Source organism: Pocillopora damicornis, chromosome 13 (assembly GCF_964200805.1).
Source record: "Pocillopora damicornis chromosome 13, jaPocDami1.2, whole genome shotgun sequence".
In the NCBI taxonomy this organism is placed as follows: Eukaryota; Metazoa; Cnidaria; class Anthozoa; order Scleractinia; family Pocilloporidae; genus Pocillopora; species Pocillopora damicornis.
In genome coordinates, this window is record NC_142682.1 from 10,225,292 (window position 1) to 10,252,309 (window position 27,018).

Consider the following 27,018-nt stretch of genomic DNA (forward strand, 5'->3'; position numbering starts at 1 on the left):
ATGATAAGGAGAAGTATGTCATTCATTATAAAAACCTCAAACAATGTTTTGACCTTAGCTTCAAGATCAAAAAGGTTCATAGGGGGATGAGCTTCAAAGAAGAGCCTTGGCTGAAGAAATACACCGAGCTAAACACAAACCTTCGCACTAATGCAAAGAATAAATTCGAGAAAGAGTTTTTCTAGTTTATGAACAATTCTGTTTTCGGAAAAACTATGGTGATCAAGCAAAGAATTTATTCACTGACAGTCTTGCTCATGAGATTGGAACTGAAGACTTCTAAGTTCGACGCAAGTAATTACACTGAAGGTCACTTATCAGGTATCCCAACTGGTCGCAACAATAGGGTCGTGGGAATGATGATAGATGAAGCTGGTGAAAAAGTAATCGAAGAGTTTGTCGGATTGAGACCAAAACTCTACAGATAAACTCTCATTGATGAAAATAAGTCGAAACCAAATGAAGACCTAGGGCGTGTCGAAAAAACTTGCTGAACACAACAGAAGAGTTAGAGATGAAAGGAAGGAGGAAGGAGGTTTAAAGCGATTCGAAGCAGTATATTCAGAACTCGAACCAGATACTGAACCATCATCATCATTCTCACTCACTCAAATTCTTTCAGTAGTAAGTATGGTTCTCTCACTAGCTGGACTGTACTATAAAAGAAGAGTTGATGGCTCTCGTTAATAAACCGCAACCAAAACCCCAGGCTCAAACAAAACAAACACAAATTCCTGTAAGGGTAAAGGCAATGAATTGAAGTTTTTTGTTTACCAAAATAAAATGTCTGATAATAAGCATGTGAAAACATTGGCCAATTCAGGTACATTGACTGGATTGGCTGCTGGAATCAGATGGGATGCAAAGAAAGTTATCAAGAAAACGAGGAGTTATGATCCTGAGTCGAGTTCGCTGTCGTGATCGCTGCATCAATCGCAACAAAAAGATATCTTGAGGAACAAAAGATCTTACTATCTTAATCTTAGTCGATTTGCAATGAATGCAAATAAGTTCGCAGCAGTCTGCACAATCATTGAGACTAAATTCATATTCTATGTTAGTGATATAGAAGAAGAACTCAATCCAAAGTTTCATGATGAATGCTTGTTGGCGAAATTAATGAGAAGTATAAATAAAATGACAAGCATAGCAATAGTTGTTGGAGGAGCGCTCATCAATGCGACCGCCTTTGTTGATGGAAGCTATCTCGCAGATTATTTGAGTGGAGACCAGAATAGTGTTGAAGAAGAGAAGAAGAGACGTGATCCCACGGTGGAGAAGTATCAAGCGGCCTATGAATCAAGAAAATCGAACAAAGCCCCTCGATTGGATTATCAAATGGCCAAATCAAGAAGCAGGAAAAAGAGAATTTGGTGGGAACAGATTATGCTTTGAAGCTTTACAAGAGGGTGCATTATCAAGATCTTGATCTCAGAGAGCCACAGCTTTCCGATTACTACAAGCGAAGTGTTCAACAAAAGCAAGGTGAAATGATCTACGTTGTTGCTGATACCTCGACTTTGGGATTAGCTGTTAGTTTTTTTTTTTTAATTGGTTCAAAATGGAAAGAAAAGCTCTCAAGAGTCTACTATAGCCCTGACGGCTTTTGGAACGGCTTTTGGAAAGGGTTGTCTGCTTTTAAGAAGTTGGCTCAGAAAGCCGAAGTACCTGAAGATGATGCAAAGCTTTGGCTGATGAAGGAAGCCATCAGGCAGATTTATTTGTTTGTTCCCACACATATCCCAGGACCAACTTTTGATGTTCATTCTCCAAATGCAGTTGATTAAGCTGAAGTACGTATGCATTGACAGTTGTTGATGTTGCATGCAAATTTAAGGTTGCTGAACCTCTCACCTCAAAATAGTCTTCTGGGGTCTCAAAGGCTTTTCAGACAATCTATAGGGGAGGACCATCGAGATGGCCAAAAGTTCTTCAGGTCGCTCCTGGGCTTGAATTCATGGGTGATGTCACAAGAGAGATGACAAAGCATGATGTGAGGATAAGAAGAGGGAATGTGAACGTTTATAGGATCAGGGATTCGTTTAACGATTCAATCGAACTTCAGGTGAACGTCTCTTCGCTTTCCAATACAGTCAAGAGATGAACTAAAGAGATCAAACCAAGAGATCAACTTCCGGAAGAGGCTTTCAGAAGTTGTCTCAGCTTTGAATAGTGAAGTGACCAGGTTGACTAGAAAGAAACCTGTTGACGCAATCAAAGAGAAGATAATTGACGTGAAGAGTTCTACGATTTATTCAAGACCAGTTGCCCTGAAGGAAAGAGACTAAATGCTTCAAAGAATGCTAGATATCTCTTTTCCGCTGGTGAGTTACAAGGTGGTCAAAGGCGAGACACTGATTCCGTTTGGTCTCTGAAGGTCTATGGTATCGAGAGAACATTGGTGAATGAAGGAGAACTAGTTATCTACTATCTGAAAGATGGTCCAAAGCGTGAATTCCTTCAAGGAGAGCTTCAGATCGTCAGCTCCTGGAGTAGAGTTTCCTCCTGGAGGAATTTGTTGATTAAAAAAAAAATCTATTAAAAAAGTGAGTTTCTCAATAAACCCAAGTAATTCCGGTAAATCAACCCAGGAAACAGATAAAGACATGAACAATAAAAAGATCGCTTATCTTGCCAATCCAACTGACAAAGAAGACGCAGCAAACAAACAGTGTGTAGATAAAACAAAAAATAACCAGAAACAATCGATTTATCTTTTTTTGGTCAAAATATACCGCAGAAGTCTCTTCATTGAGACATTAATCAAAGAAAAAGCAACCTGCTGGTATCACATAGACCACAACTCAAACAATGAAGTATGCTATTATAATAACGTCAGTGTTAACTGCTTTCGATCAATCAGGATCGAACTACCACGTAACACAAAAAAATTTAATTTCAATCAGACCAAGAATATCAACTTCACCACACAAGGGAAGACAATTTTTCTTTTGCCATGAAAATAGGCAATTTTGATCTTCCTTTTTACAATCCTTGTAACTTCAGTGTGTTTAGTGCAATCAAGATGAGTAAAAATGGAGCAATGAAATATACACAAGAAACTGCTTAATAGGAAATAGATTACTACAAGACTTTTCATTTCTCTTTAAAAAGATGGAGATCTTATTATTGGCGGCACAAGAACAGAATCAATACCAGAATACTCATGTAATTTCATGTTTTCTCCATACTGAAAAAACATGAAACTTTATCCAACTCAAAGATATATTCATGAAGCTGCGATTGACGTCCCTGATATACCTCCCGAATCACTTGTTTCATCATATGAGGCGTACAGGGCACTTGGTGCCTCAAAGTGCAATAAAGGGTGCGGGCCAGATGGGATCTCAAACCGCATATTGAAGACCTTTGCTTTCGAGCGTGGCCTTGTATAACACATCGCTGAGAGAGAGATTCATGCCCGGTCTCCTGAGGAGCGCAATTGTTCGCCCTTTGCCTAAACAGTAGCCTCCACAGTCAATCGCGAACGACCTGAGGCCGATATCGCTCACCTGCCATATCGCAAAGATAATGGAAGGGTTCACGTTCTCTAGAGTCACGTCAGGTATTATACTCTACCTTGACCCTTAGACTTGCTGTCTCTGGAAAGTCAGCCCAGCATGCTTTAGTGTATCTACTGCACATTGTATTGGAAGCTCTACACTGAGGCAACTAGTGGGTGCACTGGTTCTTCGTTGATTTCAGAAAGGGATTCGATTCATATACCACCAGGTGATGACTGAAAAGATATCTGCTCTCGATATACACCCCTGCTATCAGCGCTGGATTGCGGCATTCTTAGAAGGCAGGACACAAACTGTCAAGTTAGCCTCCTCGTCATCGTCAGCATTGAAATTAAACGGAGGCATTCCCCAGAGGACAAAACTGTCACCGATTTTATTCGCTATTATGGTTGATGACCTTCTGTGGTAATGGTGCCCCCGGGCAAAATACGTTGACGACTTGACAGCTATTGAGATTATCCCTAGAAATGCCCCCCTTATTACTTAGCTACATAATTTCTGACGTCCAGGAATTTGCTTGTACTAATAGCACGCGACTAAGTCCTTTGAAATGCAAAGTGATGTCGGTTGACTTTCTCCACTTTAATAGTTATCAGTGTCCGCCAGTTGACACGGGCGGCGTCGTGCTAGAGCACGTCGGTTCCTTCAAGCTGCTCGGGGTTTACATACTGAAGATCTGACTCGGGCGATACACTGTGACTTTATGGTGAAGACTGTTCGCGCTCAGGTCGCTCAGGCTCTGCAGTGTTCCAGCTTCAGATATGATTCTGGTTTACACATCTCTTGTAAGATCAATATTAGAATGCACGTGCGTTGTGTTTTCAAACTTGCCGCTTTATTTGTCAGATTCCATCGAAAAAGTGTAAAAGCGCGCCCTTCAAATTATTTTTCCTACGTTATCATATACTGAAGCCCTGACAGTATATGATAACCAGAGCCAACCCTAATTTCAAGGTTAACTTCATGAGTTGCCTTTGAAATCAAGGTTGATTTCAGAAAGTGCCAAAAACCCCATTTTATAGCCACTGGCGATAATTTCCGACGTTTCAATTGTCAGTGAAGATCTATATTTCCTATGGTAAAAATCCCAGTTAAATTAATCATTCCCAACAACAGTATTATTTGGCCATCTCAGAATAACAATAACAATGGCAATAGCGATAACAGTGACACTTAAAAAGGGGAATGAACAAGACTCTGTTAAGATCTTGAAACAAAGTACCCTGGACAAGAAAATTACGAATTTGGTTACATCCTAATAATTTTTTGTTGACGTTACCGAAACCCATAAGAAAACAGTCAGAAATTCGAACGAAAGTTTTGCACAAGGAGACCGTTTTGGAATAAACTCGCGTTCTCATTAAAATCGTGAAAAAGACAGGAAAGCATACGCAGCAAACTGGTTCTTGCGCTCTGACTAAGCAATGTTTCTACTCCTGACTTTTTATGACTGAGTTATTTTAACTTAAAATACATGCATGCATGACCTTGTATTCACTTTACTATCTTGGATAGGAGACAAGAAATTGGATGCACAAATACCAAATCTCGTTGCAGAACTTTAATTTAATACTTTGCTTGTTGCACTTTTTGGACGTTGGATTTTTCCAATCACATGAACCGTGGGATACAAGGGCTCACTCTTTGATAAGAACAGCCAGTCAAACCTACGATTTCAGAGTATCTGCGGGCAACTAAAAAAATAGTTTTCCTTCATGCTAAAGCCAGAAATTTCGCCGAATTTGGATCGAGAAAATGGGTCCATATTAGCAAACGGAGGTGACAGACATACCTTTGAGCCCTGTGAATCTCCCCAATATTTTCCCTTAATATGAAGTGCTCGGCAACTTTTATTGTCCCGGTAGCTTTCGAGATTCAACTCTGTTCCACTCCAGAAGCAGAGGCTCAGTTAAATTATCAGCCAAAATCTATCCCTTATAGAAAAAGCATGAGTGCAAGTCGATCCTTGTTTGCTAAACTCCAGCACACTTCAAACAGCATCAGTACTTTCTACATCGAAGAGAAATTGCTCATTTGTGGTGACAGGTCTCCAAACTCCGGGCCGGTGAGGACAAGGAGTAATATTCGTGTGCTGAATGTAGAAGAACTCTTGGAAATAACCAAGACGCCATAATACGTGCTCGTTGTAATGTTTGGTAACATGCCAAATGCCTACAGCTCTCTAAATCAAGCTTCAGGAATTATTTGCAGCACCCAGAAATCGAATGGACATGTTCACTGTGCTCTTTGTCGAATTTTGGCGATCCTCCTTCGATTCGATCCTTCATCAATTCAACAAATGATCTATTTGCTGAAGACGACGCTCAAATGGATATTAGACAATTGAGAAACGACTACAGAAAACAAGGTATTATTGCAAACTTAAACATCAACAGTCTACGCAGACAAATTTGCAGAGATAAAAGAATGGCTCGTTTCCAGCCCTTTTGACATTTCTTTCGGTGCACGGAATCAAGATCGATCGCTCGTTCGTTCCCAAACACCCAATTCCTCGTCGAAGGCCATAATCTAATTCGCCTTGATAGGGTTAAAGGCGGCGTTGACATCGTGGTCTATATTCAGGATAATATCAGTTCATCTCGAAAGAAAGAAAAAATGGAAAAAAAACTAGAATGGATATCTTTTGACAAGAGGCTCGCGCTTATGAGCGCATACCAACCGCCCTCTGTAGACAACACAGCAATGATTTGCGAGTGAATTGACATTCCTACTGAAAGAAGCCACATGCGTCTTCTGAGAACGTTATCTGTACTGGTGATCTGTATTGCGACATAATTCATCTAAAAATAAAAGCAGATGAAATGCCCATTGGACATGTGAGATATTAACGACTTCTACAGCCTCATCACAAACCCAAACAGGATATCTACAAACAAAGCGTCATCCTAACACACGTCCCGCAGCATGATACTCAGGTATCATAGAAACAGGTCTTAGCGATCACAGCTTGGTCTTTGTCGTGTATAACAATAAACTGATGTGTCCAAAAGCCGAAAGTTTCTCTAAACGAAACTTTAAGAACTTTGATCAGGAAGCCTTTCTCCGCAACTTTAATAGTGTGCCCTTCTCTGTTGCATATCTATTCAAAGACCCAGACCATGAAAAATGCACCTGTCATATCGCCGAAAAAGCGTTCATTAATGGGTTCGAAATTTACTACGACTGATATTCGAAAAGCTTTGAGAGAGCGTGGTAGGTAATTTAGTGTTAACAACTGAGTTGAAAACGTAAGTAGCCACGGTAAAGAGTTAAAAGGCTGACGTTTCGAGCGTTAGCCCTTCGTGAGAGCGATATGAGAGAGCGTGATTGACTGAGGAAAAGGCTCCACAAATTTAGAAACCTGCTAAACTGGGTGGGGAAACTACCCACTGATGAGGAATAGTGTCGTAAGTATGAGACGACGGGCAATTACAAGGATATCTCAAACGACTTTGTGAAGAAAAATATGCAGAACAGAGGAAATTTCTGGGTGCGATTAAACGTTACATCAACTCACGAAAAAGCAAACAGAGCGCACGGACCAAAAAGAGTGGAAAAAACTCGAAATAAATATTTTGTGATCGAATCCTGCCGAGAGGAATCAAAGAATCTGCTGAGATCCTATGTCACCCCTTTGTGAAACTATTCAGTTTTATCGTAGACTGCTCAAGAATTCCTCAGAAATGGAAACTGGGAAATCTCTCCTGTTTTCAAAAGACTGTTGCCTCAACAAAACAAATTACGGACCCCTAAGTATATTGCCGTCCCTTTCTGAAGTGTTTAAAACTTTAGTCGACTCAAAATCAGCCCTTATTTTAAAGACATTTTCTACGAATATGTGCTTGCATATTGGAAATCCCATGGATCTGACACCGCCCCCCTCAGCCTCACGGAGCAGTAGAAAAAGGAGTTGGAGAATCACAATGTTATCGCCCTTGCATCAGTGGACCTATCTAGGGCGTTTGAAACTCTGCTACATGACTTAATAGTGGAAAGGTTCAGGGCTTGCGGCACTTACGACAATACCTTCAAGCTCATTAGGGATTCATTACTAACCGACATCAACGAGTTAGACTAGGAGATCAGTTCTTCAACTGGCAAGGAATTTCAGCAGGAATTCCACAAGGAAGCGTCTTAGGTCCTTTGTTATTTCATATATTCATGAACGATCTCGTCCATGTCATCAAACACAGCAGATGACACGCAGATATTTTATGCCGACAAAGAGTCCGCAAAAGCGAAGAAACCATCAACAATGACCTCGCCCTCCGTTTTGTTTTTAATGAAAACGAAGGCACTATTTGGAATTATTCAGTAAGAGAGGCCTACTGTTATTGACCAATCAAAGAGTCGAAGAGATAGTTTGCACGGTTTTTAAAGCTATTAATTACCATCATGCTCATAGGAGCATAAAAAAGTACTAGATTTTACAAATACTGACTACAAGCTGAAGGGGAACGACATTCTAAAACTACTTAAGGTCAACACCACAACCTACGGACAGAAAAATGGCGACCATTGTTGCAAAGAATATTGGTGGGGTGAAAAAGAAATTAAAATTAAATTAAATACATTTATATAGCACCATCCTTCATTAATTATTCATGGCGCTCTGCAATACTCTAAAAACCGTAAAAAATTAAAATCCCAAGAATTAAATACACTATAACTACAAGTAAAAACTACGAATCAAATGAACGCTTAAAAAGATAAGACTTAAGAGTAGCCTTCAAAACTGTCTCTGATGATGAAAGCCTGGTCTAGAGTGCTAGTTTATTCCAGAGCCTTGGTGCTGCCACGGAAAAAGCCCTTTCACCATACGTTTTAAGATTCGCTCTAGGCTCATCAAGCAACCTGTCGTTTGAAGATTTTAGTGTGCGACGAGAATCATTATACTTCAATAGGTCTTTAATGTAATCTGGGGTCAATCCATTCAGAGCTTTGTAAGTTAGCAATAATATTTTAAAAAATTTTCCTTTAATGAACTGGCAGCCAAATTAAGCTCCTTAGTATTAGTGTGATATGTTCCTGCCTTCTAGTCAAGGTAACAAGGCGAGCTGTCGAGTTCTGTAAAAGCTGAAGTCTATTAATCAGATACTTTGGGAGACCATACCGTAGGGCATTACAATAGTCCAAAAACAATGTTATGTAAGCGTGAACACTAGCCTCAATAGTACTCTGGGATAGGTATCGCTTGATTTTAGCTATAGTGCGAATGCGAAAAAATGCGCTCTCGCAGGTTATTTTCACGTGTTCTTTGAAATCTAAATATTGATCGAATCCAGCTCCTAAGTTCCTGGCCTGTTCACCAAACTTGATTACTTCTTCGCCGACTCGTATATAGTCGAGGAGTGGTCGTGGACGATTTTTAGAACTAATAACCAAAAGTTCAGTCTTATCCTGATTTAACTTGAGTTTGTTGCGCAGCATCCAGTCACCAATGTCCTTAACACATAGTTCTACTGCTATCTTTGTGCTGGGTAGATGATTCGGACAATTGGATGTAAAGGACAAGTATAACTGTGTGTCATCTGCATAGAGATGAAACGGTATGCTATGCTTCCTGGCTATGTCACCCAGTGGACTTGTATAAAGAGAGTACAGTAGGGGTCCCAGCACAGAACCCTGTGGTAGTCCGTAGGGTAAATGCTTCTTCGACGATTCAATTCCATCAACAGAAACAAACTGTTCGCGTGAGTTAAGGTACGAATGAAACCACTTAAGAGCTATGTTCCTAATACCAAGACGATTCTGTAGTCTTGATAGCAAAATCGAATGATCGACAATATCAAACACAGCCGATAAATCAAGCAATAGTGAAATAACCGATCTATTATTGTCAATAGCCTTCAAAATATCATTTTGAAATTTCACAAGCGCAGTCTCTGTACTGTGATGAGATTTATATGCCGACTGAAATTCTTCTAAGAAGCCGTCATTATCGTTAAGATGGTCCATTAATTGTGCTGCGACTGCTTTCTCCGTAACTTTGGACAAAAAATATAAATTCGAGACAGGACGAAAATTAGAAAATAGTTCACGATCAGCTCCACTCTTTTTTAACAATGGTTTCAACATGGCAACCTTGAATCTATCAGGTACTTGGCCACTTGTAAGAGAGAAATTAACTACACGAGTGATCACTGAAAGCAGATAATGACGGCACCTTTTGAATACCGAAGATGGAATTGGATCAAGTGTTCAGGACTTTGAGCACAGGTGATTCAAAAAACTAGATATGACCTCCTCGTTGACCAGTTTAAATTCACTTAGCAGCTGGTTAGCTAGACAGCTGTCAGACCCAGCATTGCATGAGGTAACTTGACCGTCATTTAGAGATCCACCCATGTCAATATCTTTGCGAATTTTAACAATTTTGTCACTAAAATATTCAACGAATGATTCGGACAGAGAACAGTCATTAGGTCCAGATGGATAACGCTGGACCGGATTGGAGTGAAGAAGCTTCTCTATTGTCTTAAAAAGAAGTCCAGAGTTCCCTGAGTTTTCCTGGATGACTTATGAATAAAATATGTGCTTCGCAAAGGCAATCATGTCATTAACAACACTGTTCTGAAACACATGCCGTTCTCTATTTGCAGATAATCTTGTACGTCGCCAATTACGTTCGAGCTTCCTCCTTATGTTCTCTTGAACATCAATTTCAGTTGAATACCAAGGCGCACAAGGACGTTGAACTACCTGACGGGTCCTTTCGGGGGCATAAACGTCAAGGGTAGACTTTAAGAAGCGATGATATGAATCAACTAACGAATCCAATTCAAGCTGTGATTCATCAAATAAGGATGAACTCATGATAGTATAATTGAATTCAGCATAATCAATCGAACGCAGCTTCCTTTAGCGAATAGTCTTTCTTGGAAATTGTGGTTTATGCAATAATAAATGCATAAAAATAGCGTAATGATCAGAGATTAAAGGGTCATGAACCAAAACATCTTCTATAAGATTACACTGATTTCTAGTAATGATCAAATCCAAATGCAAGAAGCCAATGATGATCTTAAAAGAGTTTATTTTTTTCGTTTTAGTTTCAACAAGCGGCTCCAGCGACTGGAAGGCGTGCGAGGATTCACACTGAAATAAGAGAACAACCTTCGTTTTTCATAAAATTGTAATTTACAATCCTTGAACTTGAAAACCGTGACAATCCGAAGATTCATTGAAAGTATCACTTACTCCGAAGCGCTCGGAGTTTACAGGTGTTCAAACGTTTTTTCTGTTATGGCGTGAGATTGGGGACAAAATCGATCATTACATTTCGTATCGCGTGTTTTTTCTGAGTGAAGCAGCAAAAGGTGCTGGCGACTGACGAAATTACAGGTTAACAAAAAATCAAATAACACGTACACAAATAATTTTGGCTACCGATTTTCCGTGAATTTTTAAAGAGCAATTTTCTTTTAAGTTTCAAGACAATTTGAAGAGTCAAAATAAATATTACGTACTAAAATGCGAAAGTTGTACATCACAAAATTGATAAATGGGCCTGAAATGAAATTCTATCTTGTTTTTGATTAAACGTTGCCTAGCACGTGACCGAAATCTACCCAGGCGGAAATCCAAAATGACGGTCGCGGTCTGGGCTTAGTTATATCACTCAAAACTCGTTCCCGTTTGTCTCATTTGATAAAGAGGAAATCATTAATGCTTTCATTGCGACAGTATTGCCTTGATTTTCCAATATTCACAATGATAGACAGTAAATTTCACTTTTCACCCACATTTACTTCCAACCTTTTCTTTTGAACCAGAAACAAAAATGATGTCGGTATGATTAAAACACATGACATCATCCACCCCTGTCAAATGTGATAGCATGACCATCTCAATTGTAATGCCTTCTTATCCCAACGTTACTTTGTTTCTTTGCTACATTAGCAAACACTGAACTATTGCTCGTACTCTAAATATGACAATCAACCACAAAATTCCCTAAACCAGATAACATTAAACATAATCCAAAAAATCATGTAAGTCATCTGTGAATTCACGAGTTTGCTCACAGAGCACTTTGATTCAAGAATCAGGCAGTTCTTGGCATTTCAATTTTTCTTTCATGTTCAAACATTTATAATCGTATGTCTCACCCCTTTACCTGTAGCAATCAATATATATGTGACTACAGGGTATATGATTTCTGGAAGTACCGTTTTTAGGATTAGAGTTAAATTATTTATGATTACCCGTCGTTTGTACTCGCTTTGCGTTTTTTTGTACCATCCTTAGCTGGAGCTTCTAAATCCAACAGGTCGCTAACTTCGCTGGAGTTACGGCATTTACGGGTATTGACTGAATCGATTATTGTGAATTAACCTTAAAACAAGGGCTATTCCCTAAATCTTAATATTCATGCGATCATTGTGTTTCCTTTAGTTTGTTCTGTTGAACAATTGTAGAATTCTTATGAGTTTTAAAGGATTATTCAGCTGGTCTTGAGAAACCTACCTCGCGTTATTACTCCAGTCACCGTACAATGTTGCGTAATCTCCAAAGGACTACTTTCCTGAGGTCACACTTCTCTGCTTGCGCACTCATCGCATCTTGAACAGAGTGTGTGTACTCAAATCAATTGTTCAAGTTCCTGCATTTTACCATTCCTTTTTACTGGAAAAATTTAAAGCAGATCGTGAAAAGTGCAAAGTCTTACGACATATTTCTCGTCTGGTTACTTTTGGCGGTTAAACTTATGTCCCACCTGAACTTTTTTATTCTTAACCCATTTGTTCCAGGAGTTGAGATCCGGGGTTGACGAAAAGCCATTTCCTGCTATAACTGACCACTTCATGAACAAAAACTCGCTCTGAGCTACTACTAACATCGATTACGGGAGATTCAATAGATTCAGTTTTGCTTGAAAGGTTATTCTTACTTTCATTTGAGTGGGTTCGCTGTAAGTGGCCGTTCAATACAGGTGGGAAAGAATACAAACAGGCCGTTGGGCCGTTGCAGATGTATGCAATTTTCCGATCAGTAAATGGTGTAGTATGGTATCAGGTTAGCGTTTTGGCCGTAAGTTTCCGAGAAAACCAAGTGCCGGTTTGTGCTCCACATGTGAAGGAAACCACCTGTAGAAAATTGCCCTCAAACATTGAACTCACCAGCTCGGCGACAGCCAAGCCACTTTGCAGCAAAACTGAATAGCATTATTGGAAAAGTAAATGAAAGTTTCAAAATGTCTTCAAGTGCTGTGACCGGTTTTCTTCCGGTTTCTTGTCCACACGATTTCCCCAATAACTGAAGGTCTCAATGGGTTGATGGCTTTACGGCTAATGAGATTCGCCATTTTACGGCTAAAGTTTGATTTTTCTCCGTTGCCATTAAAAAAAATCATAAAATAAAACTACCGTGAACTCTTTCGATGTCTTACTGTTGAAATTTGTCAATCTACGTCTAACGGTAAATTTTTTTTAGCCGGTTAACAGCTGACGGTTAATCCCATTGGGATCCTTATAACAGTCACAAGCAAATTTGTATAGATCTGCGAAGATTTATTGGGACGGTTTTCTAACAACTAGAGTCTTACAGACCATGTATGACGTCGACTCCGTTGTGGAAAAGGAGACAAGTCATTGGGAAAAGTTAAGATTTAAGTCTGACGGGCATTGTCATGTGATTTACGCGAGAATAATATGGGCGGTGAAAAGCTAGTGACCGACCATCGACCGTTACCTGACCACTTATGCAGCGACAATTGACCGATGGATAACTTGACTGAAAGATCACCGACACCCGACCGCGAGACTACCGACACTTCACCGACACCGCATATCGATCACCTGTCGGTCGACGTATCGACCGAGTCTCAATCGACACTCGACCCACAGAGAGACCGACATATTAACCGACTCGATCGGTATAGCGGTCGATATGTCAAGTTATTTTTCTCTCGATGTGTAAGCGGGCGGTATTCTACAAATCTTGAAATCTGATTGGTTCCGTTAGAGGGTAGTATTCTCCCATCTGGCCCGCTCAAGCGGGCAGTATCCCATCCGTGCGTGCTGAGTCGACCAGTACATTCTTGGGTTCGTTGCAAACCTTCTCAAATGTATATTGTTTTGCAGGTTGGACTGCATTTATAGGCAGATTTATAAGCAGTATGTAAAAGATTTCGTTCGCTGATTATTTGCTAGTCACATAAATTTGAAAATTTCTACTGCACATTTCACAAAAAAGAAACCTATGTAATTCGATGACTAAAAGTCGCATAAAATCCCCTTGTGTCTGGCTAGCAAAAGCCGATTATCGGACTTTCAGTTTTCGGGGAGGAACAGTAAGATTTACACACGCCAGCAAGCAAACGAGGACTCTCACAACTTCGAAACATAATTTAAAGTTAAACACAATTTGACCCTCCTTGACATTTAAAACCGAACAATCTTTTTAAATCTATACTCTGTGAAAAAAGTTTCACGAAATTCGGTGGATATTTCTGATTGTCGGGTATCTGGCCTGTTTGAGATCGTGCTCTGCTGTCTGTTGAAGCGTCGACAACCAAGCGATTTGAGGTTCGATAACCTCGGAAAATTTGTCCATGAAAAACAAAAAGCACATGTTATTGCGCAAGATGATCGTCTCACAGCTGGAGCTTGGGCTGCCTGTGGCCACAGAGTTCTCGAAGGCAACATCTGCGAAACGAAAGTGACCTCCCAGGCTTTAATACATGTTTTACGTGTTTTCGTAGGGTACGTTCAAGCTTGACCACTGACTAAAACCAACGCAATTCTCGGAATCTCTTGGCATTTCTAAACTAACATCGAATGTTCTCAATAGGTTTTGTGTGGAGGTTTCATTGTCAGTTTGATGAAAACTTCGAACTTCGGTCATTTGGTCTATTCGCACTCGGCAGTCTGAATTTCTGAGTGTCGACAACTGAGTGATATTGTTGAATCTGTCAAAAAAAATAATTTTTGGAATCGCTTGACACTTCCAAACAAAATTCTGATATTCTTAAGAAGTTTGGAGGAACCTTTCAGCGGAAATTCTGTGAAAATTTCTGACTGTCAGACCTGTCTTGAGCCAGCCTCTATAAATTACCATTACTACTATTTATGTTGTCATTATTGTTGTTGTTGCTATGATTTTATTTTACCATTTAATTATTGGTTGAGTGTCATGTCAGTCACTCTATTCTTGAATCATCTTTCTCTTGCGAAACAGGGTACGGTACTCCTGAATTTGTGGAATGTGACAAGTTTTTTAAATAGAGACAAATCCTCTAGAACACCACATTCTAACCTCATTTTACAAACTCTTCTTCTTTTCACTGCTAGAACTGATTCTGCATTTCAGTGGCCATATGCAGTCTAAAACTGCTTACTTTTTAAAAGGGGTTGCCCAGCGGTAAAGGAGTCACTATATAGTACACAGTATGCAGCTTATACGAATCACTACTTGGCTCTGAGCGCAAAACGCTATATTAGACATACGGCTCAATTTGTAAAATGGCGGAGTTGGCGGCGGAGCTCAGTAAAGAGATCGATAGTGATGACTACGGTGCATTCCAGGTCAATTCAGGTGAAGATAATCTAGACGAGAAGGTAAAAGAATGGTTAATTTTAGACAAGGTAAGTGTCTTGTAATGCATATAAAAGGCTCGCCTTTCTTTCAGCATCATACAGCGACATGCCTTTAGTAGCATCATTGCTTTTTAGGCCCCCATCTTTGGAAACTGCTGCCTTCGTTAAGTTTTGTTGAAACAACCTTTTCCCCGCTCGTAGTGGTAATTTCTCTAACCGGTCGAATTTTTGGGAAGATCTGCTTGTGACCCATACTTCATTATGCCTACAGTTGACTGATTATAAATTGGCTTGTGGGACTAATGCTTTTTTTCATGAGAGGATGGGGTCATACACGGATCTTCCCTAATTTCTCCTTTGATATTTTTTGACTCGATAAAAATAGTGAAGGGTAAAGGTACTTCTTAGCAAATCCTGTGGGTAAGTCCCCAGGTAGGGACTCAAGAGCACTCTAATCTCCCAGACTTCTTGGGCAAAGTCTTCCAACAAATCCCCTTGAATTTCTGTGGGTCTGTGGGTTGCCTGGGGGTTGCCCTTACCGAATGGTAGTTGATACTCCCCTTAATAATTGGCTTTTGAAGACTTTGCAGTTCCTAGTTCAAGGTCATCTTCCATGACAATTCAGGTTATTTTGGAATTTTTTGGCTTATTTTTGGAAGTGAACTTTTTTAATCAAAGTGGTCTAGTCAGACTTGTTCCTAACCACTGTGTCAAGCCTAGTATTTGCTGTGTTTTTACCATTAGCATGAGATGGCTATTTAAGAAAAGTTGTCATAAGAAGCCATCAAGACCAATTTGAATACCTGCATTTAACACTCCCTGTGGGTGACATATATGATTAGGAAAAGACAAGCCAGGGCTGGTAGGAGTAAGATGCCACAGAAGTGGTATATTTAGATAACTGGGATATAAGATAATCCAAGATTAACTTTTTTTTCAAAGTTACTATTTAACATCTTAAAATTTCAAAATAGTTACCAAGAATAAAAGTTTGGTGGCTCAAAAAAAGAAAGCACTTGGTTTGATTTAATGTAACTTGCCTAGCTGCTGGCTGCTCAGTTCGTCTTTGAACTAAGGTTGGCTGGCATTTGTTTTGGGAGATTCATGCAATATCTCAAGGATTGATATCAAGGCACAACAGTCTACAGTGTTCTTACCAAGTATGCGTTTTGTACTTGCCAATATAGTCAAAAGGGTTGTTTGTGCATGTTCTATGGAATTACTTTTAAAATGCATATGAAGGGAAAGGACTGTTTTTTAGCCAGATGTCATAGAATTAAGGCTTGCTTTAAGTTGTTGCTATAAAAGATTTTGATATATTATCATCAACCTTGGACCATTTAAGGTGACTGTCAACAAAATCTGGCTAAAAGTTTGAAAATTTCCCTTTTATTCCTTCTAGTTAGAGGAAGCAGTTAAGTTTAATTTGTGGGAAAAAGTTGTACAATCTGAAAAGGAATGCATAGTAAGGCTGAAAGAATATTTTAGGGGGAACCTGTACCTGAAGAGCAAAAGGTGTTATAACTGGAAAGGCCTCTAGCAGAGTGTTGACATCTCAGGCAGGCTTTCCTGCAGAATCTTGATTTGCAAACTTTGTTTATTTTTCTTTTTGCACTGCACAGCAAAACAGGACTTAGAGAAAGATTTTTTTTTCTTGTTATGGGTGTGGGACAAAGAAAAAATTCTGAGTCCTTATGAGGAATTGAACCTCAGACCTGTGGATTCCACGCTCTGATGCTCTACCACTGAGCCACAGGGAATCTATGGTGAGCAAGGCCCATTCTGAAGTTCATATATGACATGCGTCCTGAATACTTCTGGGATCAGCAGTGTCGATATCATGATGTTTTGTCAATAGAATAAGAATAAGATAAGTTTTAAGGTTGGTAGAGAAATAGAGGAAGATTTTTTTTTGTCTCATCACAAAAATCACCTCATGAGTCCCAATGAGGAATTGAACCTCAGACCTTTAGATTCTGCGCTCTGATGCTCTACCACTAAGCCACAGAGACTCCATGGTGAGCAAGGCCCATTAGAAATTCCTATTTGTATCGGGCCTTGCTCGCCATAGAGTGTATGTAGCTCAGTGGTAGAGCATCAGGGTGTGGAATCTGAAGGTCTGAGATGTACTGCACTGTTACAAGCACTTGACATGTTACTTTCTCAATTTATGTAGAGAATGTTGTATGTGAGAGTTTGGAGAAACATGAAAATATGTACTGTGTAATTCTCATAATTACATACTTTTTTAGGCTTTACAGTTGGAGGTGTTACAATTTAAGGGAGTGGCACCATACAAACAGAACACAAGCAGCAAGTGTGAAAAAAATAGATCTTTTTAAGAACCACGGCTTCACCAAACAATGGTGTATTTACTGTAGTCCTGCTGTAGGTGCATGTACATGAAATAATTATTGCAGTTACTGAAATTACTTAGAAAATGTTAAAACTAACATACAGGGGTATGTGGTAGTGTAGAATGATGGTCTGGGTGAGTGTAGTCCTGAGAAAGACTGTTGTTGGCAGTGGTGACTGATGTTTTAGCATCCTGATTGGAAGTCATTATCAGAGTCAAGTAAATAGTTGTTGTCAGTCAAATGTATGGCAAACATCATGGCTGAAGTGACTGACAAGTTTACATGAACCACACTTAGTACTTTCAATTGATATCAGCTATTCAATTGAGTCAAGTTATGACTTGCAGTTAGGTTGTCAAAATGTCAGTCACTACTTTAGACAACAATCTCTCTCAGAACTATACTCACCCAGACAATCAGATGACACTATTGCATGTTACCCACATGCTCAAACCATTTGCAGTATGCAGGGGAATGAACAAGAGTCAAATATGGAAACTGACAAGTGATTTTAAATTAAGTATTAGGCTCACTTTTTGCTTATTAATCTCGTGTATCATACGTAAATTGGTAATTTCTAAAATGTAAGATGAAAGACTCTTTAGGGGAAATTGATCCAGGCTCAGCCTTAAGGAAAGCTTCTGATTCTTGGGTCATTGATTTCCAATACCTCCTGGCTCAAATTGGAAAGTATCTTCTTGGTGCTTTTGATTAATTAATTAACAAACCAATTCAACTTAGGTGAGTGTAAAGATTGTCAACATTTGACATGTTCAGGCCAAGTACACTGGAGATACATGCTTGATTATGCTGCTAAATTTTTACATCTTTTACTTTATTTTGTTCCTTATAATTGATCTTTCTACAACTGGAATGCCCAATATTCTCATTCTTGTTGTCACAAATAGTAGATACCATACTGACTTCACCTTTGCACAATTATCTTTACCTATCTTATAAGAAGGAAATTGAGGAGTGTTTCATCAGTTTCATCTATGACTAGGGTTGTAAACTTAAAGATAAATTGTTTTTTTTACCGTGCAGCATCCAGCCAGCATTGCAGAAGTTAGACTTCTCATAAAAGAGATGAAGTTTGATGAACTGAGACAAATAATGATGTCACCATTATCTTTTGGCACTGCAGGTAATCATTAATAATATTTTTGGTCATGTTTTCATAATTAAGAACCTACAACAATGTATGATGTACAGCTGTTTGTATGTTACACTCTAGGTTTTCTAATTAAATTTGGCTCCTGTTGGTTCATCATTTTTTCACTTTTCACTTTTTTTCACTTTTACTTGCACACCTAGTTTACAAAGAAGAGATGTTAGAGGGGCTAGTTACTTGGAGCCTCTTTTCAACATAAGGCATACTAATGGGAGAAATTGAACCTCCACTAAGGTGACTATGCATCTGCAGAAAGATCTTATGGTTAAATTGGGATAATTATCTCTGAAAATCAGTGTCTTGACTTCCTCTAGCTGTTTGGGAGCAGATAGGGATGGTTAACTTACAACTGTATGATGTTTGTTCTAACTAATAACAGATTATCTTTATCAGCTCTTATCATTTACTCAATATTTGTTCTTTTATAAACAAATCAGACTACAACTTGTTTTTTCATATATCTGGTCAAATATCCTAGAAGGGCTGGGTCAGGAGTGAGAATAATAATTTTTTCAAGGTTTAGTATTGATTATCAGGGATAAAATACAATGCAACTCATAAAAGAAATACTTGCTTTGTCCTCTAAGACGTCAATGCTTGTTTTCTGCCACAGCCTGTGCTAGCATGGTGTACATGTATTTCAATGTCTTGTTAACACGAGATTCACCCTTTTAAATCAAAATTACATCTTTGTTTGTAGGTTTGCGATCAAAAATGGGAGCAGGTTTTAATAGAATAAATGATTTGACAATCATACAAGCTACTCAAGTAAGTTAAAGCAGTTTTGCCTTATTGAAATACATATCTCCCCTAGGTCTGGAGAGCAGCAGGCATGTTGAAATTTTAAGAAATGTGGGAAAATTTTTATTTCTTTGGACATGTTTCAACAGTTCTCCTGTCATCTGTATAGATTTAGCCAAAGTGGAAACTATGTTGAATTTATTATGTAACACCAGAAACCAAAGGGTACAAAACAAAAGAAAACATGCCAATGCTTTAGACCCTTGATGTTATGTTGTTCTCATCTGAGTATGATAGTTGAAAAACTTTTGTATTTATATAGCTAACTTTGTATGTGCATTTAATATTTACATTTTGTCCTTAAAGGGTCTTTGTAGGTATTTAGAAAAGCAGTTTCCAGATATCAAAGAAAGGGGAGTCATTATTGGATTTGATGCACGGCATAACAGTAAACGGTAAGTGGTTCAATTTTAATGGTCTGATCAGGTAAATGTATGTATGTTTTTTTTAAAATGTTTTTTACTCAAGCAGTCTTTTTTTCAATTATAGCAAGATTGAATTAAACCAATTTTACATGATGATTTGATATTCATCTTATTTTAGCCTTGCCCAAAGAACAAGCTGTGTATTTGCCAGCCAAGGAGTCCCAGTGTATATTTTTTCAAGTATTACGCCCACTCCATTTGTTGTGAGTACATGTACATTTACTTGAAAATAAACGCTTTGGTTGTATTAAGATGTTTGTGATTAATTGTTATCACAGTTGCTATCAGTGGGTGTTAACTCTGTTATGTATGATCAAAGCTTGTACTCATTGGTCTGCACTTTACTACAATATGTATGCATGCTAAATTTAATAGTTTTTTTTCTTTTATTTTGTGCTACAGCCCTATGGAGTTTTGAAATATAGATGTGTTTGTGGAGTTATGATAACAGCTTCACACAACCCCAAAGATGATAATGGTTATAAGGTATGAGAGTTATGCTACTTACCACCTGATGGGAGCAGCTCTCAGCATTGTCTACGATCACTTTAAGACACAAGGGATATTTAACAATAACTACCGTATTTATCCATGTATGAGTTGACCTTTTATGACCGAAAAATCAGCCCAAAAAATCACCCTTGACTTATACACAAGACCTAACCTAAGCAATCCAAGAAATTAGCATAACAACTGCCTGAAGTCTGTTAGTAAAACCGAGTTTACAAAATCAGTTCTAATTGTGTTTGAGTTTTATCAGTTTTCAGCATGTTCTTCATGCACGAAAAAGTTTGAAATAATAAATTTTACGCGGCTTAAACAGAAACATACTAGAGCTGATTTCTGTTGTATCTTCTGATCTGTAGAGCAGACATTTTTCCTTACAGCTTCACTGCTGTTTATGGTACTGAACTCTCATTTTCATCAAATGATCGCAATAGCTTAGTTACAAGTTTTGCATAACAACTGTCAGCGATGACCATCTCAATAAGAGAGCAATTGCACGGTGGAACTTCTTCCCGGACAATCTCATCTTTTCTATGGCCTTGAGAATGGTGAATTGAGTGGGTTTTCACTTTGATGGTGTCTTCATTGTTTTCATGGGACCTGTGGAGGTCAGACGTGTTTTTTGCTCCCCATAATATTGGTGTGCTTTCTGACTTCAGGGAGCTTGCTTACTTATAAATGTAAGTGGAGGAGTTCTGCTAACATCCGGCCCAGACATTTCTGGCATCTGTATCTGAAGGAAAGTCATTCTCTGGCTCTTGAGATGACTTTTTTCTCCTCATCATGTCTGTGCTTCAATGAAACTTCTGAAATTAGCATACTGTGGAGATGTGGTCCACTGATTCACCATGTGGAATTTGGAAACACATTGTTGTCTTTGTTAGTGAAGTACCAGCGTATTGTCCATCCAGTTCTGGTTAACAGACTATCTAAAAGACCTTGTTTGTATTATTCTTATGTGTATGCAACATTCTGCCTGTTGATTGGTGACATTCTTTTTCAAGTTGAATCCTGATCCCGTCACTAATCAAGTTAATCATTGTTCTTCTAATCTGTCCTTTTGTTTGTTGAACGCTCATTCTCTGAGAAATAAATCTGCATCCTTATGTGATTATGTTCAAGATTGCAAAGCTGATATTTTTGCTATTACTGAAACATGGCTAACCCAGAATAATGCTCTAGTCTGTAAAGAGATCACTCCCAATGGGTACTGATTGTTTCATTGTCCTCGTACTGATCATAGAGGGGGTGGTACTGCTCTTTTATGTAGACAGAGTCTCAACATACGTTGACTGTCCACCAGTGAAAGACTTCTTTTGAGTTTTCTGAATATATGACTGATGGTTTATCTTTACAGCTTAGACTTGTGATTGTGTACACACCACCGTATTCTGCTGCTCACCCTATTACTTCAAGTACTTTTTTTCCTGAATTTAGTGAATACCTGGAGATGAGTAGCACAGTCACGCCGCCATTTTGGACTCAAGTGCTTTTGCTAACGAATATCTTCGGGAAGGTTTAACCTCTAAATCTCACACTTTCCACAATATAAGCTTAGTTATCCTACTTCATTTTGGTGTAAAGAAAACAAGGTTTGCGACAAAGTGAAAATTGTAAAAAATAAATATTTCCTGAAAATGCGTGAATTCCTGGGTGTAACGCGTAACATGAAATGTATCAGACGGAAGAAAAAAAATGAAATATCTCAATATAGAACGCACATGGGGCCACTATTTTTTGGCCGTTGGTAGTTTATGACAAAAGCAACAGGCAGTATGATTTGCAACAGGAATGGTTTATTCTAACGCAAGTTATAAACGTCTGTTTTTATCACTGAACAATGTAACGCTCGCAACTATTAAAACAACCATAGTGTGCAAAACTAGCAATAATGATAATTTCGACTGTGTAAGCAACAAACTAATAACAAAAATGTAATGGGCATACATCATAATATTTACAAACCAACGCTGAAGTTGAATCGTCAAGTAGAATGTTTTCCAGATCAAAATAAAACGCGCAGAAACATTTCGTAACGGCCATATTGAGCTTAATTCCATCACATATCCACCAGTAGATCCGTTGTCAGACGCGATTCTTGTTAAGTTGAGTAAACAAGCTCACCTCTCCTGGAATGGGCTTGTATTAAGCTAAATTTACAGAACGTTTCAACCCATTTCGTTAGATCTAACGCTAGAAATTTACGTTTGGTCGACGCAGAAACAATTTCCGCCATTGTTTCCGTGTTCATGAACCGTAACGAAGGAAAGTGACGAAGGAATATGGCGAAAAACACCACCAAAACTTTCACGAAATCCGCTCCTTCGCAGCTTCTCTTTGAAAGCACATGGTTTGTTTGCACAGACAATAACATGGGAGTCCATACAGAGTTTGCAGGGGCAGATTATTGCATAATAGTGAAATGTTTTACGCGATTTTCAACACTGAGGGAATTCAACCGCAGCAGATGGAAACAAAAGAGTCCAATCTAAATTCAGGTATTTCGCGAAAGAAGGCGGCGCAAGAAAGAAAAGCAGCGGCAAAAAGAGAAAGGGACAAGGCCTATTATCAACAAAACAAGGCAAAAAAGATTGCTCAAGTTAAAGAACGGCGAAAGAAATTGCAAGCCGAGAAATCAATTCGGCCGCACACACGAAGCATTGCCGAAAAAAACAAACGCCAACAAAAAGCAACGGAGCACAGAAAAGCTTCCCGTATCGCAGCACAAGAAAAAAGAGAAAAGACAAGGCAGCAAACAAGAGAAAGAGTTAGAAAATACCGTGAAAAGAAGCGAACAGAAGCACAAGAATTTAATAATAGCGTGGATTCTCCAGGTTTCGCAAACCGGACGTCGAAAAAACGTGCTATAGATAAAGTCAAGAAGACACTCCCTTCCACACCCCGAAAGAAGGCGGAAATTGTCCAAAGCATTGTCAAAAGCCGTTAGTAGTTTATGACAAAAGCAACAGGCAGTATGATTTGCTCATGTTACTGCATCAGTTGCATTGTGAATGATGAGGAGTATTGCACTAACAAGGCATGGCTTGATGAATGGAAGCTGGTGGAGCTAACCAGAGAGGGTGATGTGGCAACCACTCGACAGGCAACTGAAGCACCAATTTTAGACCATGATACTGCTTCCTACATAGCTGACCTGGCCAGCAAGGGAAGTACAGTTGCGATAGCCGCTGAAGATGATCCTGTCTACGACTTCTATCTCCTTCAGGTCACTTCTGATGGAGTTGAAGAACTTGACAGTAATGTCACAGATGACTATCAGTGTCATTATTACAGAGGAGACAGAGTTCTTAAGGGGCACTTTTACATAAGGGAGAACATTCATGACATGACCTTCACAATTGACGAAAAACGGAAAGCGTTTGTACATGCTGCTACTTTCCGTCACATTTGCGGTGACCTACCAGTCAGAAAGAGAGGACGAAAGTCTATTTACAAACTCCCTTTAAAAGAAAATGAGGAAATCATTGCTTCAATGTGAACTAATGATTACAAAACCTCTTTTTTTCCATTTTTACATTGATTTTCTTAAGATTTTATGAAAAACCAAAAATGTGCCACGCCCACAAGGGATTGTGGGTAATACCAAAATTAGTGTTATTAATGCAAAATAATAAAAATATTTACAGATATTGATTACAATGTACATTTTGATCAAAATTAAAGTCAAAAAGTGATAAAAAGTGAAAAAATAAAAAAATAGTTATTTTTGAACTATGTTACAGCAAATGGCTATGTGACCGTGCTACTCATCTGGAATCATTGGTACTATCTAAAGTGCCAATTTGCATATCTGGTGACTTCAATGTTCATCTTGATGTCAGTGATGATGCGGATACCATTGCGTTTGCGGATCTATTGGGATCGTTGTGTCTTACTCAACATGTAAAATCACCTACGCACGTAATGGGACATATTTTGGATCTGATAATTAGTTGCAGCTCTGACAATATCATTAAAGGTACACCTTCCCCGGATAGCTTCCTTTCCGATCACTGCTCTGTTTTGTGCTGTCTTAATGTTAGAAAAGTACTGGCTACTGTTAAACACATCAGTTTCAGGAAGCTCAAGTCCCTGGATTTAGTTGCTTTTAAAAACGATATTGCTAGTAGTGATTTGTGCAACATTGCTTCAAAGGATTGTAATGAAGTTGCGGAGCTGTATAACAACTGTATGCACTCCATTTTGGATCATCATGCACCGATGACATCAAAAAGAGTGTTGGCTTGTCCAAGTGCTCCTTGTATGAGCAGAAATATCATAGAAGCTAAGCGTCAACGTTGAAAAGCAGAGAGAAAATGGAGATCTTCCAAATGTCAGTCTGATCTGGCTGTTTTTAAGAGTAAGACTTTTCTTATGAATGAGGCTAGGCAGGTCTATTATAGTAGTCTCTTAGCAGAAAATAGCCACGATAAAAAAACATCTGTTCAAAGTAAGCAAGAAACTCTTGAACATCACAGGTAGCCCAGATTTGCCACTGCATGAAGACAAACAGAAATTAGCTAATGAGATGGGTATGTTTTTCATTAAGAAAATCGACCATATTCATTTAGACCTTGATAATCATGATAAACAACAAGCTTCCACAGACTGCGATTCTAATGACATCGAAATTGATTCTCTACTCTTCAAGTTTAGTTCTCTGTCTCAAGAAGAAGTGCATGACCTGGTTTGAGCATCCAGTAAGAAGTCTTGTGGCTTAGATCCAATTCCCACGAAGCTATTGTTGGACTGTTTACAAATAGATGTTCTCCTTCCAATCATCACTAAGATGATCAATTACTCCTTAGAAAACGGTGACTTTCCCTCTGCATGGAAAAATGCTTTGGTTCTGCCTTTGCTCAAGAAAGATGGTTTGGAACCTATATTTAAAAATTATAGGCCTTTCAGTAATTTACAGTTTGTGTCCAAACTTGCTGAAAGTGCAGTTGCTAAACAACTCCATCATCACTTGGTAGCGAATGATTTATTTCTAGTGTTACAGTCTTCATACAGAAAGTTTCACAGAACTGAAACCGCACTCTTGAAAGTGAAAAATGAAATTCTATTAAATTAGTAATAAACAGCATGTCACACTGCTTGTTTTGTTAGACTTGAGTGCAGCATTTGACACCATTGACCATTGTATTTTACAGGGGAGACTTAAATCTGGGTTTGGGATTCATGGTGCAGCACTGTCATGGTTTGCATCTTATCTAAGTAACAGATCCCAGCAAATACTTATCGATAGTTCCCTCTCTATGAACTTTGAACTGTCTTGTGGTGTCCCTCAGGGCTCATGCCTCGGTTCATTATTGTTTGTATTGTATGCAAGCAAGATTTTTCAAATCTTTGACAAACATCTGCCTGGCTTTCATTGTTATGCAGATGACAGCCAACTTTATTTGTCCTTCTGCCCCAATGCCAGTGTTAACCAAGATGTTGCTTTGGCTAGAAAGGAAAGCTGTATTGATGATATTTGTAATTGGATGTTGAATGATTAACTGAACGACAACACGACTGAGTTTCTGATCATTGGTACATCTCAGCAACTTGCTAAAGTAACTATTTCCAGTCTCTGTGTTGGCAACTCAGCAATTACTCCCGTGTCATCTGCGAGGAACTTGGGCTCATGGTTTGATGCAAAACTCACAATGGCAACTCACATTACAAGAACATGTAACTCTGCCTCTTACTACTTGTACAATCTGAGGTGGATAAGAAAATACTTGTCTAAAGAGAACACAAAAACTCTGGTCCATGCCTTTATCTCAAGCAGAATTGACTATTGCAATAGCTTATTGTATAGTGTCCCGGAATATCAAATAAAAAAATTGCAACATGTTCAACACATGTGTGCTAGACTAATATGCAATGAAAGTAAATATTGTCACATTAATCCTCTATTGATGGAGTTGCACTGGTTACATATTAAGTTAAGAATTGAATTTAAGATTGTATGAATTGTTTTCAAGATTTTTAAGGGTTTTGCACCGTTTTATTTAAGTTCTCTAATTACACACAAGCCCAAGTCAAGATATAATTTAAGGAATTCCAGGGATAAGACCTTACTCAGTTGTCCTAGTTTTAAGTTTAAGGCATCACTTGGTGACCAGGCATTTATGTTTACGGCACCTAAGCTATGGAATAATTTACCAAGGGATATACGAGAATCTAGTTCTGTTAATAGTTTTAAATCGAAGCTTAAGACATTTCTTTTTAAGAAAGCATTTTATAATTGATAAAGTTTTCATAGTTATTTATTCATTGATAAAGTTTAAATAGAACATTTCAAGTAGTAATTAGTTATTAGTTATATGTTATATATCTTATTTATTATGAATTGTATTTAATTGTTATTTTGTATTCCAATTATCATTATCATTATTATTATTATTGTTATTTTATCTTTTATATTTATTGTAATTATTATGTTAGGGCGCATTTGAATATATATACATAGAATTTGCGCCTTAGAAGTCAATAAATTATTATTGTTAATTACCAGTGCTCCTCAAATTTGTAGTTTCCAAGATGGTGGTGTTTTCATCAAGCAATCCTTCAAAGCTCTTCAGTGTTTCTTTGGTCTGCTAAATTTCCTCTCAAAAGGTTATTTAAATGCATGAAGATTTCAATTTTCAAAGCAATTTACAAAATATGGTAAATTACTTCTCTAGTAAATTACTTCTCTAAGTG

The 27,018-nt window shown here is 38.4% G+C and overlaps 1 protein-coding gene across 9 annotated transcripts in view; it reads left to right on the forward strand.

Annotated features, from left to right (window-relative positions):
* The first annotated feature begins 14,951 nt into the window (after positions 1-14,951).
* Positions 14,952-27,018, forward strand: part of LOC113680399 (phosphopentomutase) — a 33,335-nt gene continuing 21,268 nt past the window's right edge. The window contains exons 1-8 of one of the 9 annotated variants that reach the window (XM_089192029.1): positions 14,967-15,112; positions 15,809-15,926; positions 16,687-16,830; positions 18,466-18,565; positions 19,293-19,360; positions 19,700-19,788; positions 19,937-20,021; positions 20,221-20,304. In XM_089192029.1, coding sequence (XP_089048155.1) covers positions 16,828-16,830; positions 18,466-18,565; positions 19,293-19,360; positions 19,700-19,788; positions 19,937-20,021; positions 20,221-20,304 — 429 coding nt within the window. In that variant the 5' untranslated portion in view covers positions 14,967-15,112; positions 15,809-15,926; positions 16,687-16,827. Of the gene's footprint in view, positions 15,113-15,808; positions 15,927-16,686; positions 16,831-17,316; positions 17,453-18,465; positions 18,566-18,735; positions 18,827-19,292; positions 19,361-19,699; positions 19,789-19,936; positions 20,022-20,220; positions 20,305-27,018 lie in introns of all 9 variants that reach the window. The other 8 variants (XM_089192030.1, XM_089192032.1, XM_089192028.1 and 5 more) reach the window with 8 other exon arrangements.